At 36.0% G+C, this 17,765-nt stretch overlaps 1 protein-coding gene across 2 annotated transcripts in view; it reads left to right on the top strand.

The window, feature by feature from the left end:
• Nucleotides 1-17,765, top strand: part of GABRB3 (gamma-aminobutyric acid type A receptor subunit beta3) — a 281,267-nt gene that overhangs the window by 252,005 nt on the left and 11,497 nt on the right. For both annotated transcript variants that reach the window (XM_087726486.1, XM_087726485.1), the window contains 2 exons: nt 1,811-1,963; nt 5,870-6,114. In XM_087726486.1, the coding sequence (XP_087582612.1) occupies nt 1,811-1,963; nt 5,870-6,114 (398 nt within the window). The remainder of the gene's footprint in view (nt 1-1,810; nt 1,964-5,869; nt 6,115-17,765) is intronic.

Raw genomic sequence — 17,765 nt, 5'->3', positions numbered from 1 at the left:
TATATATAGTTAAGTAACATAACATATAGCATATAGTCCAAACTTGCTAGACTATTTAATTGATTTTACTACTTTAAAGGGGGAGAGTTTCATGATAAATTATTTTATTACATTTATGTTGCATTTATATATTATATTTATTACATTTATATTCTACATTATATATTTGTATTGTTATTTTAGTGTTTATTGTCAATTTTGATAGATATTATATTGATATATCAATACTGATTTTAGTCATACTAAATAACAATTACTGCTATTATTTATCAGCATTAAATATTTACAGTTTTTAATATTGAGTTAGTCATATTTTAGAATAATAGGATTATCTTTTAATAGGATAATTGGCAAAACCTAATTCAAATGTAATGGGTTGCATTCCAAAGGAATGTGAGGTTGCCTACAAAATGCCAGGACCCCGGCTGTTGGTGCCATGTCTCTCTCTAGCCAGTCTAACAATGTAAAAGCTGAGCAGAGAGCCTTTTTTTTCCAGTGTGAGCGGAAAAGTATAGTGTTTGAGTGGCACATTTTCATGCCTGGCATTCATCAGGCTGAAACCTCGCTCGCAATCGGTGCTTGACGCTTGGAATGTTGCGCAAATGTCCAGCAGACGTGACAGCAGTTCAAACTGTTGCTCTCTTAGGTGCTCAGGCATGAAACTGGGCAGCTCAAACACTATACTTTTCCGCTCACACTGAAAAAAAATTAGAGAGAACATTGGCAGGATCCTCATAATTATGTGATCAAAATTCAAATGCTATGCAACTGATTAATATTTATGACTATTGCTATGTCCTGGGTCATGTGATCACTTCTGAGACCTTCTGAGAAGCAAAATCAATGGAGAAGCCAGATTCACTTAACAACTGGGTTACTAACTTATCAACTGCAATGATTCACTTAACAACTGAGGCAGGAAAGGTTGTAAAATGGGGAAAAACTCACCTAACAAGTATCTGAACAGAAATCTTGGACTAAATTGTGGTCATAAATCAAGGACTACCTATAGTATGTGACTTAGAAAATTAGTTGGGTCAAGAGACTTCCAATCTAATAAAATATTTTAATGGGAAATTCTAAAAAAAAATACCTTAATAGAAATGTATGCTCTAATTAAGCTGCAGGTAATAGATTATTATTACTAATAGGTATAGATTATTATAATAGGGACATGGAGATGAGCACCATTTCCTAGAGTCAGAAACGACTAGCACATATATGCGAGAGGAACCTTTACCTTTACCTAATAGATTATAAAAATCAGTCAGCAGTATGGGTGATAAAATTGTGGGGTTATAATGTATTTTGAACAGAGAGCAGAAACTCGGAAGAGCTTTCCAGAACAAGTTATTTGTCCTGAGTCAAGCTATCATTTAAATTATTCATAATTAAAACAGTTTGAGAAATATCACTCTAGTATTTATTATGCTAATTGAAAGCATTAATATTTTATTATACTGTATTATACTAAGATCAATAATGATGATGATGATAGCCAGTGCCACATAATTAATCAAATATTATTTATTGAGTTAAAATATTTAATACTAATATTTGGGTTTTAATAATAGCCTATATTACATTTTTTCTGCACAAAATTTCAATTTATGGGCTACCCTATTCTTGTTTTGGGGAGTGATAGGTTCTGCTAACAATTTTGTAATATGTTTAGTATATTTTGATTATATTTTAAATATCATGTGAGTAATTTAAATGTATGATTTTTAGATAGAAAGTAAAACTATTCCAACTTATATTATCATTAAGAAAATATATGAGAACTTAATGCCTATCTATTTTTTATTAGGTGCCTATCCAAGACTATCATTGAGTTTTAAGTTGAAGAGGAATATTGGATACTTTATTCTTCAGACCTACATGCCCTCAGTATTGATTACCATTTTATCATGGGTATCCTTCTGGATAAATTATGATGCATCAGCAGCAAGAGTGGCTCTTGGTATGAAATGGTGATGAGTAGGACATTACTTCATTTGCAATATCAAATATCAATTACTAGAATTTGCAACATATTAATAGGTCAATATCATTTATATAAATATTGTATTAGTTTGGATTGATTCAGTAATGGTTCATCTTAAATATATACGGTAACCATTTTAATAAAATCTGTTAACTGAACTCTCCAAATGGAGCTTAGTTTCCTTATTACTCTAGGAATGGTATTCAAGAACGAACTTTAGAGAAAGATTGTAGTACCCTAAATTTAAATTTAAGGACAATTTAAATTTGAAGGAAGAATGCAAAGATAGTAGAATAAAAAGGGGCATGCCTTCTTTTTCTAATCAATCTTTCCCTTAGGGGCCTCTGGTTTACTCGATGACACAATTGATGAAAGTCTGCTTAAGGCCAAGTCTTTAAAGCCAGCATTGTGAGAGAGAGTAACTCTCCACTTCTGAAAATGCTGGTCAAAGTGCCTTAAGGCAGGTAGCTTCTGGATTTACTGTACTATAGCTTCAACTTACCCTGGAGGATACTCAGCATCCACCAAGGGGGATTCAAGTTGGACAGCTTTTACACGTACAGAAGGATTGTTCAGAACATCAGCTGGAGACATTAGTTTAAAGACTTTTAGTATTAACTTTCTCAATTTGTGAGATTGCCAGCAGTATTCCAAGCTTCTCACTATTTTTAATAACAATAGTGCATGTATCTAAATCACACATGAATACTACTTTTTGATTATATATTTCAGGAAAAATGTTACAGCTATGAAGTCTTTCTGTGAGAATTGTATTGGTACTTGAGACATTTCTGTTATTTTTCCAGGAAATCAGGATTCCCCTAGGCTTCATTAATTTCAAATATTTGGTGCTGTGTGTGTGTGTGTGTGTGTGTGTGTGTGTGTGTGTTCCTCCCTCCCTTCCTTTCTCCCTTTCTATCTCTTATTTTAAAAGATTTCTTGCCTTGCAAGTGTTGCTGAGGGCATTGTATACTGTTAATTCCTGCTTATTTGAGTGTGGGCTGCTGGAACGGGATGTGTCCTAGACTTTTTGATTACCTCTTTGCTTTTTGCTACCTGTTTTGGTTTGTAAATATGGTTTATTTCTAAGTGTCAATTAATGGCTGATTTGTTTGAATGTCAAGCTTCCAAGAATTCTCATTTTCTCATTTAATATTTTTGGATTTGGATTGATCTAGGATACAACTTCTCAATTGAAATTTTGATTGATTCTATCCATGTGTGGTATGATTAAAAAGTTTTCATCATGTCTTCTAACTCCTAGTTAATCTTCATTGGTGAGCTCTACTAATCTTCTGTCCTGGCTGGTATGTAGATGACATCTTCAACATAGTAAAAAAGGAATGAGTAGAGCAGAGCAGAATTCTTTATTGGCCAAGTTTGATTGGACTCACAAGAAATTTGTCTCCAGTGCATAAGCTATCAGTGTACATAAAGGCAATATGTGATAAATCATGATCATAGTCATCATAAAAATACATTAATCACAAATCATAAGATACAACACTTAGTGATAGTCATAGGATACTAAATAAGCAATGAACATAAATCATACTAGGATACTAAGTAAACAAAATAATTATAAGATACAAGCAACACAGTTATAGTCAAAAAAAGATAAGGAGATAGGTAATAGGAAAGATGAGAAGAATAATACAGCCTTACTAGATCGTTGACAGTGTTGTGAGAATTAGTTGTTTAGCTGAGTGATGGCATAAGGGGGGCGGGGGAGACTGTCCTTGTGTTTAGTTGTTCTGGCATGCAGTGCCCTATAGTGTTATTTTGAGGGTAGAAGTTGAAACAGTTTATGTCCAGGTTGTGAGGGGTCTGTAGCTATTTTCACAGCCCCCTTTTTGACTCGTGCAGTATACAGGTCCTCACTAGAAGGCAGGCAGGTAGCAATTGGTTTTTTTTTTCTGCAGTTCTAATTATCTGTTGAAATCCATGTCTCTGTTGTTTGGTTGCTGTGCCAAATTAGACAGTTATAAAGTATAAATGACAGACTCAATAATTTCTCTGTAGAACTGTATCAGCAGCTCTGGCAATCTGAGCTTTCTGATCTGGCACAGAAAGAACATTCTTTTTTAATGACATTTTTGATGTTAGGTGTCCATTTTAAGCCTTGAGATATTATAGAACCTAAAAACTTGAAGGTCTCTACTGTTGATACTGTGTTGTCTACTATTGTAAGAAGTAGTAGTATAGGAGAGTTTCTCCTAAAATCTACTATCATTTCTACAGTTTTCAGTGTGTTCGGTTCAAGATTGTTCCGGCTGCACCACAAGGCTAATGCAGATTTGTCATTGTCTCGAATGCTACCTATCACTATTGTGTCATCTGCAAACTTCAGTACTTCAACAGAGGGCTCATTTGAGATATAGTCATTGGTATATAGAGAGGAGAGGAGAGAGCACATAGCTCTGTGGGGTGGGGGGGCTATGTTAATTGTACAGGTATCTGATGTTATTTTGCCTAGCTTCACTTGCTGCTTCCTGTCTGTCAGGAAGCTTATGATCCACTTACAAATGTGGTCAGGCACAGATGGCTGATTTTGTTTAGTTAGAAGAATACCTGGAATGATGCCAAGCTGAAGTCTACAAAAAGGACATAGGTCCTTGGACATTCAAGATGTTGTAGGATGTAGTGAAGAGCCATATTAACAGCATCATCTGCCAATCTGTTTGCAAGGGGTCTAACAGTGAATCCATGATGGTTTTCAGGTGGGCCACCACTAACCTTTCAAACATTTTTATAATTACGTATGTCAGAGCAACCTGTCTGTAGTCATTCAGTTCCTTGATGGAGAGTTTCTGCAGCACTAGAATGATAATAGAGAATACTCATTAAATAATCAACTTCTTCAAAAGAATAAAATTCATAAAGAAACAAGAAAACAACAACATACTACTTGTCCTGGTTATCAGCAAATGAAACAAGGTCAAATTAGAAATACAATTCTATCAAAAAACCCACAAACACCAACCAAATGCTCCACTATCCACTCCAACCAAGTGCTTCACTACTTTCTACAAAAGCAGCTGTGTAGGAACATTATACAGATTAGGACAAATGTATTGCAGCAACCCAGAACACATGAAATAGGAAACAGACCACCCATCCAATAACTTCCAACAAAATGGATACTCACTCAGTTTTGTCAAAAATTATCTGATGATTCAACTCTACAGCACAATCAACACAAGCTATGAAAAAAACAACACTACCATACATTAAAAACATCTCAGAAACAATCAACAGACTACTAAGCACATTTCTGCATTACTGTAGCACACAAATCAACTAAAACCCTCCAAAATATCTTAAGTAAACCAAAAGATCCAGCATCTCAAAAGAGGAGTCATCTACAACATACAGTGTAAGGACCATAATACCCACTATTTATTTATTCGTAAAATTTATTGGCCGCCCATCTTACCTCAAGGTAACTCTAGGCAGTTTACAATCAAAAAAAGTAAAAATTGTATAAGCTAAAAGACTATGTAGGAATAGACAGGCAGAAGGCAAGCAGAGCATATCCATAAACAGTGACACCAACTAGCAATCAGAACACATAACAAAAGTTTTTAATCTCACAACACATGAGCAGCTTCAACCACAGCCCATCAACACTGCCAGGCATCTTCTCTTACAATACTGAGTTGGGTAATGGAGCATCTGCAAGCAAGCAACCAAGCTCAGAAGCACCAAGGACTCTAGTTCAACCCTGAGCTACATATATTTTCTTCTGTTAGATAGAATGTTGTCTCTCTTGCAATTTTACTTATTTTTTTTTATTACTGAAAAACTCTTGGAAATTACTTCCAAAGTAAGTTAGAAAAATAATGCAAAAAGTTACTGATTTTTGTTTTTCATTCTTTTTAGGTATTACAACTGTGCTTACTATGACAACTATCAACACTCATCTCAGAGAGACTTTACCTAAGATTCCATATGTCAAAGCCATTGATATGTATCTTATGGGCTGCTTTGTATTTGTCTTCTTGGCCTTACTTGAATATGCCTTTGTCAACTATATCTTCTTTGGAAAAGGCCCTCAAAGGCAGAAGAAACTTGCTGAAAAGACAGCCAAGGCAAACAATGATCGTTCTAAGTTTGAAAGCAACCGGGTAGGATTTTTCATATCTTCTACAAGTCTGTCTTATTTTCAGCTTCAAGGGATAGTTCCAATCAATGGAATTAAGTATTATTATCTTGCTAATTGGATTGCATATTATATATAAAGCATAGTCATCAGCACCACTTTATATTCATTACAGTTTATCAATATAAAATATATAGCATATACCAGAATGCAGTAAGCACAAAAATTCCTAAAAACAGTGTACACATTTTAAAAACTTCAAAATCACAATAGTGAAAAATAATCACAGGAATTTGTCTTTTCATCATTGGTCTTAGTATAGTTTTCCTTCCTTCCTTCCTTCCTTCCTTCCTTCCTTCCTTCCTTCCTTATTTCTTTCTTTCTTTCCTTTCTTCCTTCCTACCTTTCTTCCTTCTTTCCGCCCACAACTCTGGGTTGATCACAGAATAAAAAGAAATAATATGTGATCAGATAGTTAATATTAAGAATATTTCTCTTAAGCTCTTATGTTTTCTGAAGCAATTGAAACTTCTTTTGTCAAAAAGAAGAAAAATGTCAGAGAGACTAGTTCTACTTATCTTACATTACTTAGCACAGCAGAATAATAAGAAGTAGAATTCCTTGATATTTTGTTTTTGCAATTGCATTTATAAGTACTATTATAATAACATTAACAGGAAAGGACAGCTCTAAAAGTAGGAATATTTAATATGCATTTCAATAGTTGACATTAATGCAAACTAAACCTTGTATATATTATTAAAAATTAATATTTCTTCAATTAAAATATAAATTTGAATATAGTACTAAAATTATACATAGCACATAATTTGAATTATTTTAAGAAAAATATGTACAAATGTATATATTAAGAAAAATATATACAAAAATTATTATATTAGGAGATCTGCAACATGATTTTTTGGGGGGGACTTAAAAGGTGCAATTTAATGCAGACAAAAATGAGCTTGGTTTTTAAAAGTGAGAACATATATGAAATTAAAAGTTTTACATAATACTAATTTTGATTGATGCAGTAATGTTAATTATGTACTTACATTCATTTATTTACTAAATTGGTAAAAAAAGATGCACAGAATTTGAGTATAAGAAAGTGGGAAATTTGGAGACAATTACATCCAAAACATATGCAGTAAGAAAACATATGTTGTGTACGAATGAGCTTTACAATTTCCAGAGCTACAAATTTTCTAATTTAAGATTGGAAATGCACTTGTACATATGCACACCTAAAATCACTTATTTGTACACCATATACAGTGTACTACTACAATTCTCATATCTTTTTGTAACCTTTAATTGGGCAAAATTGGAAGCTATAGAGCAACAATTGTTGAATCAAATGGGCTAACTTACAGAATGTGGGAATGACATTTGGGAAAGTTGTAGCCATTTAAGCATCATCAAGCCTTTCAACTACACTTCTCAGAAACTCATAGTTTGTGTGATACAAGGAAAGACAAGCTCTTTCCTGTCTCTCTTTCTGGTCCCTACACCACAGGGGCCCAACAGATAAGTGAAGATCAGCTGGTTTGAAACCAAGGCTTAAATTTGGAATCTCTTAATTGCACTGGATCATGAGGGAAGGACAAGGAAGGATGCCTATTGGTGAAATAGGTTTAGCTGGAAGCAATTATGGTTGACAGATGAATTTTCTTTCACCCTGGAGAGAGGGGGCCTTTTGGAACATGCCAGGATAACTAGTGGGGAGAAGTTATTCTCACAATCCACACAATTTCTTTGTGTTCCCCCTCCTACACACAGTAAAGTGGGATGAAAAAAATCTAGTATGTATATAAACCTTGCTCCAGTGGTGAAATTATTATTTTTTACTACTAGTTCTATGGGTGTGGCTTGGTGGGCATGGCAGGGAAAGGATACTTCAAAATCTCATTCCCTGCCATGCCCACCAAACCACACCCTCAGAACCAGTAGTTTAAAAAAAATGACCCCAGGGGAAGGATATTGCATTCTCATCCCACTCTGGGGTCAGCCAGAAGTGGTATTTGCCGATTCTACTCAAAATTTCCACTACCGGTTTTCTAAAACCTGTCAGAATCTGCTGAATTTCACCCCTGCCTTGCTCTCTCTTTCCTAGTATCTCATTGTAGACAGCTTGTTTCATGGTGACAAACAAAAAGTCTGGTTTGCCAGTCAAGTTATTATCTGGTTGCTTTCCTGCTACTAATGGCAGAAAGAAATAAAAAATCCATTTTCTGACAGTCATCTGCTAGTGAGAACACTAGATCTTTCTTGCTCTAAATATCACACCTTTTATGGTTGTTTGCCCCTTGTGACCTGCCATCAGCGACTGACCACTTACTATCTCAAGGCTCAACTGCAAACCTAGGAATCTTTATGCCATATAAAGAGATAAGTTTAAGTAGAAAAGAAATCTAATTTAAAGAAGTATTTAAATTAATAGTAAAACTCTGCGCATTATTTGTTTTCTAACTGATTTCTAGTAAATGTTGATCATCTAAAAACAGTTGAAAAAAAGTTGAGGTAAAAATATGATTATATTATTTTAAGGGCATTTTATTATCATTTAAATTTTGGAAAAAGTAACCCTGCCATATTCTGAGATAATTACCAATTCATAAGAAATCCAGATAGGTACTGCCCCAATATAGTAATTGATTTCTATTGAAAGAAATTGATTTCTATTGAAAGAAATCTTCTGAAGAAGAAGATACTGTATTTACCTTACTTTTTAACATAAGAAACATGTTCCATTGTGAAGCATTAAAGACATTAGAGACAAAATCTAATTTCAGACTTCGTCTCTAATTTGAATGAATTTGAATCTAGATTCATAATTTGGAACTAGATTGTTAGATCTCTACTATCTTCATTTCTTCAAAGTTTTATGTAATTTTTGAGCCCCTAGGTTCTTTAATTAAGAGCTATGAAATATAAATCAAGTCAAATTACTGTTGTGGGATGTATTTGTCAACCAAGATAAATCAAGACTGGCAAATAATATGACTGACCTCAGGGAGTCAACCCATGATAAGCCTTTGGTCCATTGGTGTGTGTGTTTGTGTTTGTGTTTGTGTGTGTGTGTGTGTGTGTGTGTATTAATAGCGAATAATCTTGAAAGCCATATGCTATGTCCAGAATCTGCTAAGAAACAAATGAGAAGGACTGGTCATTATGGAAGATTGATCATTGGACTTATATTCAAGAGGATTCATTTTATGTTTTACTGTTAACATTTTTCCCTTTCTATTATCTCCTGATTGTTTTGTGTCTACATGTTGATTAATTAAGAGGAGGCTGTTTATGTTTTAGATTGGATGCTTTTTTTCTTTTTTCCTTTTTCCCACTTTCCATTTTTAATGTGATTTCTTTTTCATTTCTATAGGTCATTTTCAGTTGTGTATTAATATTTCTCAGGATTCTGAGGATTCAGATAGCCTATGCATTCATATAAAGAAATTAGAGATCATATTAAAAAACAAGAAACCGAAATTGGTAAATCAGATATATACAGTATATTTTGGTGAAATCCTAATAAAAACTGCTGCTTTAAAACAATCCAATTATGTAGTTTTAATAATCCATTAGAAAAAGTCAATATTTGTAATATTAACAAAACTTTGGTAACAATAGTTTCAGCTTTTTTTTCTATTAAATATAGTTTATCAGATAGTTTGCAAATGCATATCAGTAGCCCTTTCCTGTTCCGTATAATGCTTATTTTTTATTTGTATTGCATGTTAGCAACTAATAACACTTATTAAATACTAAACAATATTCATTAAAATTGGTCTTCTGAGTTTTAAAAAACTAATGCAGAGTGCAAGGACATTTCTAAAAATATAACAGGTTAACTTTTATCTTTTGCATTTGTACATCTTTGGTTGCATTTTCTATTACTCTAAAAAAAAATACTATTAAGAGATTGAGGATAAAGTGTTTGAGTTCAAAATCTACCAAACAATGGCAAAATCAGAAATAAAGCATGACTAGATTATACTATTTGAGGCAAAACTTCCAAAGTATATAATGAAAAAGGTAACAAGTGTAAATAGATATACTGCAATGGACTGTAGTTACGTGTCCTTATAAAGCTCTGTTTTGGCAGCAGTCTGAATGAAAAGTACAAGAATTAATATGAACAAAATCTGCTTTTCAGCAGCTCATTGAGAAAAAATATCAATTTAAGAAAAATACATTGAACATTTATTGACTTAGGCAAAATATATAAATAAAAAGACTAGAATCAAAGCTTTATGGGAGTATGGAGATGGCAACTTGCTGACTCTGGTAAGAGTATGTGTAGCATTCATGAGATTAAGAGTATTGTGTTGTTCTGTTATAATATAAGAATATTGATGTTTTATGAAGAACAGTCACAGGAAATGGGTCTTTCTAGTCTAGAGAAAAGATAGGCTAGAGGTGACATGATAGAATTGATAGCAGTGTTTCATTATTTGAAGGGCAGCCACAAAGAAGAGGTGGTCAACCTATTTTCCAAAACACTAAAAGGCAAGAGAAGAAGCAATTTATCAAGGAGTGTAGCAACCTAGAACGAAGGAGAAATTTCCTGCCAGTGAGAATAATTAACCAGTGAAACAGCTTGTCTTCAGAAGTTGTAGGTGCTCCACCACTGGAGGCTTTTAGGAAGAGACTAGACAGCTATTGTTTTGAAATGGTACAGGGTTTCCTGCTTGAACAGAGGGTTGGACTAGAACAGTGGTCTCCAACCTTGGCAACTTTAAGGCTTGGAACTCTGGGAGTTGAAGTCCACAGGTCTTAAAGTTGCCAAGGTTGGAGACCACTGGACTAGAAGACCTCCAAGGTCCCTTCCAACTCTATTATATATTGTACAGTATATTGTTGTTTAATGTATTTATGGATTATTGTATAAGTTGAGTTCATGACTAATTTGCACCAAATGTTAAACAGATTGTATGATGCAATGAAGAGTATAAGATTAAAATTTGGGATTGGCTTTCTAAAGTGAAAGGTTTTTAAAAAAACTGGTACGTATCTGGAAATCTCATCAATAAACACATAGTGTTTCGTTGCAATATTATCTGTGCTCATATTTTCCTAAGCAGAATCTTTGTATTGCACTCAGCATCAATCTGTAACAGGAACTTCAATTAGAATGTGTTCATTAACACAATTCTGTTACATAAAAGCCAAATGCTAATCACAAGTGAGCGTAATCTGAAGTGGGTGAAAAGCCAAACTTCCATAACATCTAAAATATGTAGATTTTTATGAGATTCATTAAATGAAGACAATTTATCACTGAGCAAATTTATATAATGATGTATTGTTGAAATTCAGGAACATATTCTAAAGCAATCAGTACATCAGTGATTGCTAGAGTTTAAGTTATTGAAAAGTAACATAGGTTGTGATTCTGTAGTACCTAAGCCATTAATTCTTCACTAATAAAAAATTAAATAATGAACTAAATGCCTTCTAGAAATTCTTTGCCAAAATAGAGTAAGGGGTTGAGAATTCATGAATATTTATTTATTTACTTACTTACTTACTTACTTACTTACTTACTTACTTACTTACTTACTTACTTACTTACTATATGTGGATCATGAGTGGGTTTCAAATTTTTTTACTACCGGTTCGGTGAGCGTGGCTAGATGGGGGGCATGTGATTGGCCAACTTGATGTCACTTACACACACACAGTCACATGACCCTCTCACCAAGCCATGCCCACCGAAACAGTGGTGAAAAGTTTTGACAAGGGGTGTGTGTGTGTGCCAGGCCAGGGCTCTTTTGCTGCCTTTTTTTTGATCCTCAGAGTGCATGATCAGGGCAGCATGCTGCTCTGAAAAGCCAGCTGGCTTCCACATGTGGTTGGCGGCTGAAGCAGTCCAGATGCAGTGAGCACTGCAGGGCCAAGAAGCGCTGCCAGAGTTGGTCCAGGGAGAAGCTCCACGGGCAGCCCAGCACGCCAAAGAGGTCCACACAAGGCTCCGGTGGCTGCAAAACATGGCACAAAAGACAGAAGCCCCGGAAACCAGTGGGGCCCCTCACCTCCAGTAGCAGCAGTGTCCGGCTGCCTGGGATTGGACCCGCCACGAGGCTTTTGCATGCATCGCCCACCATCATATCTTTTCTGGCAGCCGGGTGCCCCATCCCTCTCTGCTTAGCAGGAGCTTTTTGCTGTCCTGCTCAGGAGACAGAGTCCAGGGAAGAAGGAAATGGTGGTGCAATTGCAGTGTGAGGGATCCCCGGGCTGAGCAGGGAAGCTTTTGCCAGCTGCTTTGCCTGCCCAGGAGTTTAAGAGGAAAAAAAATCCAACAAAACAGCCTCACTGAAGCTAAAGGAGCGCCTGCAAACTACCCAATATGAAAAAAAAGCTTTTGTCCTTCCTGGCCCCCAGGAACCCTCTGCAGGCTTCAGCAGGGCTAGAGGAAGGCAAAAGTGCTCCTGTTTTTATGAAAAATGGGCGGAAAATCGAAATGGAAAGGCATTTTTGCCTTTCCCCAGCCTTGCTGAAGCCTGTAAAGTGCTGGGATGCCCACGCAGCTTCTCCCTGGCCAGCTCTGGCATTGCTTTCTAGCCCTGCACCGCTCACTGCACCGGGACTGCTTCAGCCGCCGACCACAGGTGACTTGCAAAGCAGTTCTCAAACAGAATGACATGGGTGTGGCACACCAAGAGCTGCCGCTTCTTTGCAACAGCTGAGGACTTCTTCCACTTGGAGCTCCAAGCGGGGAGGGGAGGCGGCTGCATTGGGGGGCTCCTTCCCTCAGTGGTTCATTTTCTTACTTCTAGTTGGCTACACCAGCTTTGTCCTTAAAGGCTGCTGCTCCACATCTTTTGATCTTTCTCGGGTATGGAGAAAAGTGACCTGTGAAGGGACTGAACCTGCTGCTGAACTTGGAAGCTGAGAGGCTTCTTTTCCACCCAACGCCAAAAAGACCTCCATCTTCGCGCATGGGCAGCTTTCTTCTCACTCAGCCTTCTCTGAAGGCCAGCAGCTGAGTGGGAAAGAAGCCTCCAATCCTCTGGCACTCAAAGAGGCAGCTGGGCGGCTTCTTTGTCAGCCAGCTGCTTCCCAGCTCCAGTCAGCTTGCAGTCCAACGGACGCAAGCAGCGACCAGCGGACCGATTCAGGGGCATGGCCAGCCTGCTGGTACTACTGGTTTGGAGAGCCAGCCCCAATTTTTACTACAGGTTCTACCGAACCGGTCTGAACCAGTAGGAATCCACCTTTGATGTGGATAAATATAGCTGGTCCAAGATTTTTACCACATTGGCATTTGATTGTAGATTTGTAAATGGTTACACAAATTTGAGCTGCAAATCTTTGCTGTTTCATGCTATGGCAGTGTGGAAGATGACTAACATTAGGGCTTTGCAAGGATTGCTATAATTCATTTGCACCTAGATCCTGAGCTTCAGAATTGGCTAATGTGGCTTAAATTGACTCAGTGAATACTTAACTACAGCTCATTCAATTGGATGAAACCCAGAACTCTGTAAAGTAAAAAGTAAAGTCATCTCTATGTTATTGCGTTAGATCTCCTAAATCAATGCCAGGTGGATTTTTTTTAAAAAAAAATATAGCATATTATATTTAATATTATGCAAAATATATGCACTGTATTTTAATAGAATAGCTTTAGAATCTTTGAAATGATCCTTAATATTACTGTCATATTAAATACAGAATAAAAATGGAACGAAATATTTTGGGCAATATAAATTATCTCCTAGTATATGAGACCATCAAAAGTATGATATTCGTGCTGAGTGTGCAAGTAAAGACTTTTGATATCTAACCCGTTAGGGGGAAAAAACAACTAATGATTTTGTTATTGTCTTTGGTGAGATAAAGTGATACCTAATGTCTACTTCATTAATACCTCAGTGTTATAGTAGCTTTCTAGAACAAACCAAGATCAATATACAGTAAAGCTTCAGTAAAACTTTTAAACGTTGTTAGTTATCACATTCTTAAGTAACAAAGAGCATTTTTCACTTCAATGGCAATTGAAATTTTTTAAAGAATCCTTTTTTTAATTTCCAGCAAAGCTGAACTCTACAGCTGGCAACTTTCAAAATAGCTATACAAATCTTCCCAAAGATATTGATTTTTTAATAATTATAAAAAATGTTTTATATGTCCTTCTGCACCCTTTGAAGCTCTTTCAAAGGCTATTCTTAATATATATTCTAAATAAAAGAGAAAAACAGATATCAGCTCACTGAAGACAAGAGAATGCTAAGGTAAGGTGACCAGATGTCCCGATTTCAGCGGGATAATCACGCTTTATAACAATTTGTCCCACGTCCCAGGCCGTTTTAAAAAAGTCCCGATTTCCTGGCTTCATGTTGAAAGCCCAGTGGATTTGCTTAAGAAATCCTAACCGGGGCAAGACAAAAGACACTCTGTCTAACCCCTCTCTCTCTCTGTCTCAGTACTTTCATTGAAGATATTAAAACATTAAAGCAAGAAAACAGACCTCTCCCCCCCGCGCCCCTTTTACCTCATTTTATAAGAAAAAAATGATCTAGTACCATAGAGCTCCAGGAAATGGCTAGAGAGGTCACGAGTGTTACTTCCTGGATTTTCTGGAGGGGAGGGGCATGGAGGTTGGAGGTCTGCTCCAAAATGGTGGCAAAGTTTCTTTGAAAAATATTTCTCTGACTAATTTCACCATTTCAATTTGCTCAGTTCTTTGTATTAACATCTACATCATTCTGGGTTGACTTGTAGTGCAAGCCTGCTGGTAAGTGAGCTGGGTTTTTTCTTTTATTTTTTTAATGTATTTTAAAATAATATTTTATTTATTGTGCATAGGATTTTTTAAAATTCTGTGTGGATTCTTTTTTTAAATTGTCTTAGACTATTTAAAAAAAGATTCTATCCAAAATAAATTGAAGTGAAACCATGTTTAAAAATTCTATGCGCAATACTTTGAAATATATTATGCATGAAATGTTTTACTTCAATTTATTGTGTGGATTCTTTTTTTTAAATTGTGTTAGGCTATTTAAAAAAAGATTCTATCCAAAATACAAAATACCAGCTGCAGTTATTCACTTAAGAACTGTGGCAAGAAAGATGGTATAATGGGCTTAGTGACCAAAGTTACAATGGCATTGAAAAAAGTGACTGATGACCATTTTTCACACTTAGCGACCATTTCCACACTTAGCAACCATTGCAGCATCCTCATGGTCACGCGATCAAAATTTTGATGTTTGGCCAACAGATTCATATTTATGATGGTTTCAGTGTCCTGGGGTCATGTAATCACCTTTTGACAAAGAAGAGCCAAGGTGGCGCAGTGGTTAAAAAGCAGCACTGCAGGCTACTGCTAGATCAGCAGGTCAGCGGTTCAAATCTCACCGGCTCAGGGTTGACTCAGCCTTCCATCCTTCCGAGGTGGGTAAAATGAGGACCCAGATTGTTGGGGGCAATATGCTGACTCTCTGTAAACCGCTTAGAGAGGCCTGAAAGGCCTATGAAGCGGTATATAAGTCTACTGCTATTGCTAAACCAGATTCACTTATGTTACTAACTTATCAGCTGCAGTTATTCACTTAAGAACTGTGGCCAGAAAGGTGGTATAGTGACCAAAGTTACAATGGCATTGTAAAAAGTGACTGATGACCATTTTTCACACTTAGCGACCATTTTCACACTTAGCGACCATTGCAGCATCCTCATGATCACGTGATCAAAATTTTGATGTTTGGCAACAGTTACAATTTATATTTGTAAATTGTAGTTATGTTGAAATTTTAAAAAAATTACAATACTATTTTTGCGTTGTATGAAAATTTTTGTTGCTCCGTATAAAATTTTTAATCAACCCCACCCTCCGGTCAAAGGTGTCCCTCTTTACCAATCTGAAAATCTGATCACCTTATGCTAAGGGTTGAAGCTGTTCAACTCTTATTATGTCTCAGTCTTTTCCAACGTGAGGATATACATTCTACAAGGAAATGTGATTAACATACTTGATTGAGAGAATAATATAGAAAGAAAGTCAGCATCCATTTATATCATTTCAAAGTTTAGGACATGAAATAATAGAATTATGTTACAGTAAAATACAGGTTTTACTTGAATATAATAGGAAAGTTATTCCTATTCCTGTATTACTTTCTAATAGTAAAAACATTCAACAATGCAACCAATCTCCAATATTCTGACAGAAATTGGAAATCCGTCTCTTAAGAACTCACAAAACAGAAGGTTAGTTTCAAAGGCTTTAATAGATCTGTGGGCTTGTTCCCAGGTACCTTCAATTGCAAAATTAGGGAAAAAAATGAAATGTCTTCTCATGGAGACAATTATAGTGCACTCTATTATTGAAAGCTGCCAGGAAGCTATTGTACAATTGGTTGAAACAACAGTTATAGTACTAGTTTTGAGTATTCCCTGATTTTTCTGTGTAACAACTCTGTTTTGTAAACTGCAATGGCTACTAGGGGCTTCCAAGTGCAATTCAAGATGGTGGTGTCACCTTTAAATCCTTTCATGGCTTGGGATTATCTGTGGAACTGTCTTCTTCCTGTCACTTCTGCTCATGAGTAACATCTGATAAAGTAGGCCTGCTTCAGGCCCCAACTGTAAAACAATGTCATCTTGCAGGATCTAGTTTATATGCATTCTCTGTTGTCGTACCTGTCCCATAAAGCATATTGTAAGTTTCTTGGCTAGTAACTTTGGACCACTCACTCTCTCTCGGCTCCACTTGCTCACCGGGTTGTTAATATGGGGAGAATAGACAGTAGGAATACTCGGTATTGTACCACCTGAGTTCATTCTATCTCTCTTTCCTTCTTTCTTTCTTTCTTTCTTTCTTTCTTTCTTTCTTTCTTTCTTTCTTTCTTTCTTTCTCTCTCTCTCTCTCTCTCTCTCTCTCTCTCTCTCTCTCTCTCTCTCTGTAAGTGTGTGTGTGTGTGTGTGTGTGTGTGTGTGTGTAGATAGATATAGATATAGATATACCATGTTTCCCAAAAATAAGGGTCTTATTTTCTTTTGACCCCCGAAATAAGTGCTTTGTCTTGTTTTTGGGGAGATCTTATTATTTTTGAGGTGAGGAGCATGGTCACCTCATGGCTGCTGCTGTGTTGCAATATTTTTGGAGAGAGCTTATTTTGGGGGGAAAGGGTAGAGATAGAGATAGAGATAAATATAATAATAATAATAATAATAATAATAATAATAATAATAATAATAATAATAATAATAATAATAATAATACAATTGTATCACAGCGGCCAGTTGTTTCGCCGGATTTGGCATTGGTTACTAGTCGGGCCCCACCCAGGGGCCTAGGACTTTGTAACGTATTTTCGTAATATGCGTGCAGATCCAAGCAGTGCGGCTTTTTGCATTTGACTGATGGTGATTTTGTCAATTTTTAACTGTTTTAAATGAAATTCCAATGCTTTTGGAATAGCACCCAGTGTGCCAATTACCACTGGAATTACCACTGCTGGTTTGTGCCATAGTCGTTGAATTTCTATTTTTAAGTCCTGGTATTTTGCGATTTTTTTCATGTTCCTTCTCGGCGACCCTGCTATCACCTGGTATTGCGATGTCTATGATTGTGACCTTATTTTTCTCAACCAGTGTGATGTCTGGTGTATTATGCGCCAGTATTTTGTCTGTTTGTATATGGAAATCCCACAAGATCTTGAC

This window comes from Thamnophis sirtalis, unplaced genomic scaffold (genome assembly GCF_051295495.1).
Source record: "Thamnophis sirtalis isolate CommonGarterSnake01/CBP01778 unplaced genomic scaffold, rThaSir2_p1.2 scaffold_12, whole genome shotgun sequence".
In the NCBI taxonomy this organism is placed as follows: domain Eukaryota; kingdom Metazoa; phylum Chordata; class Lepidosauria; order Squamata; family Natricidae; genus Thamnophis; species Thamnophis sirtalis.
Note: the sequence above shows the minus strand (reverse complement) of the source record. Positions and strands in the feature narration are given on the sequence as shown.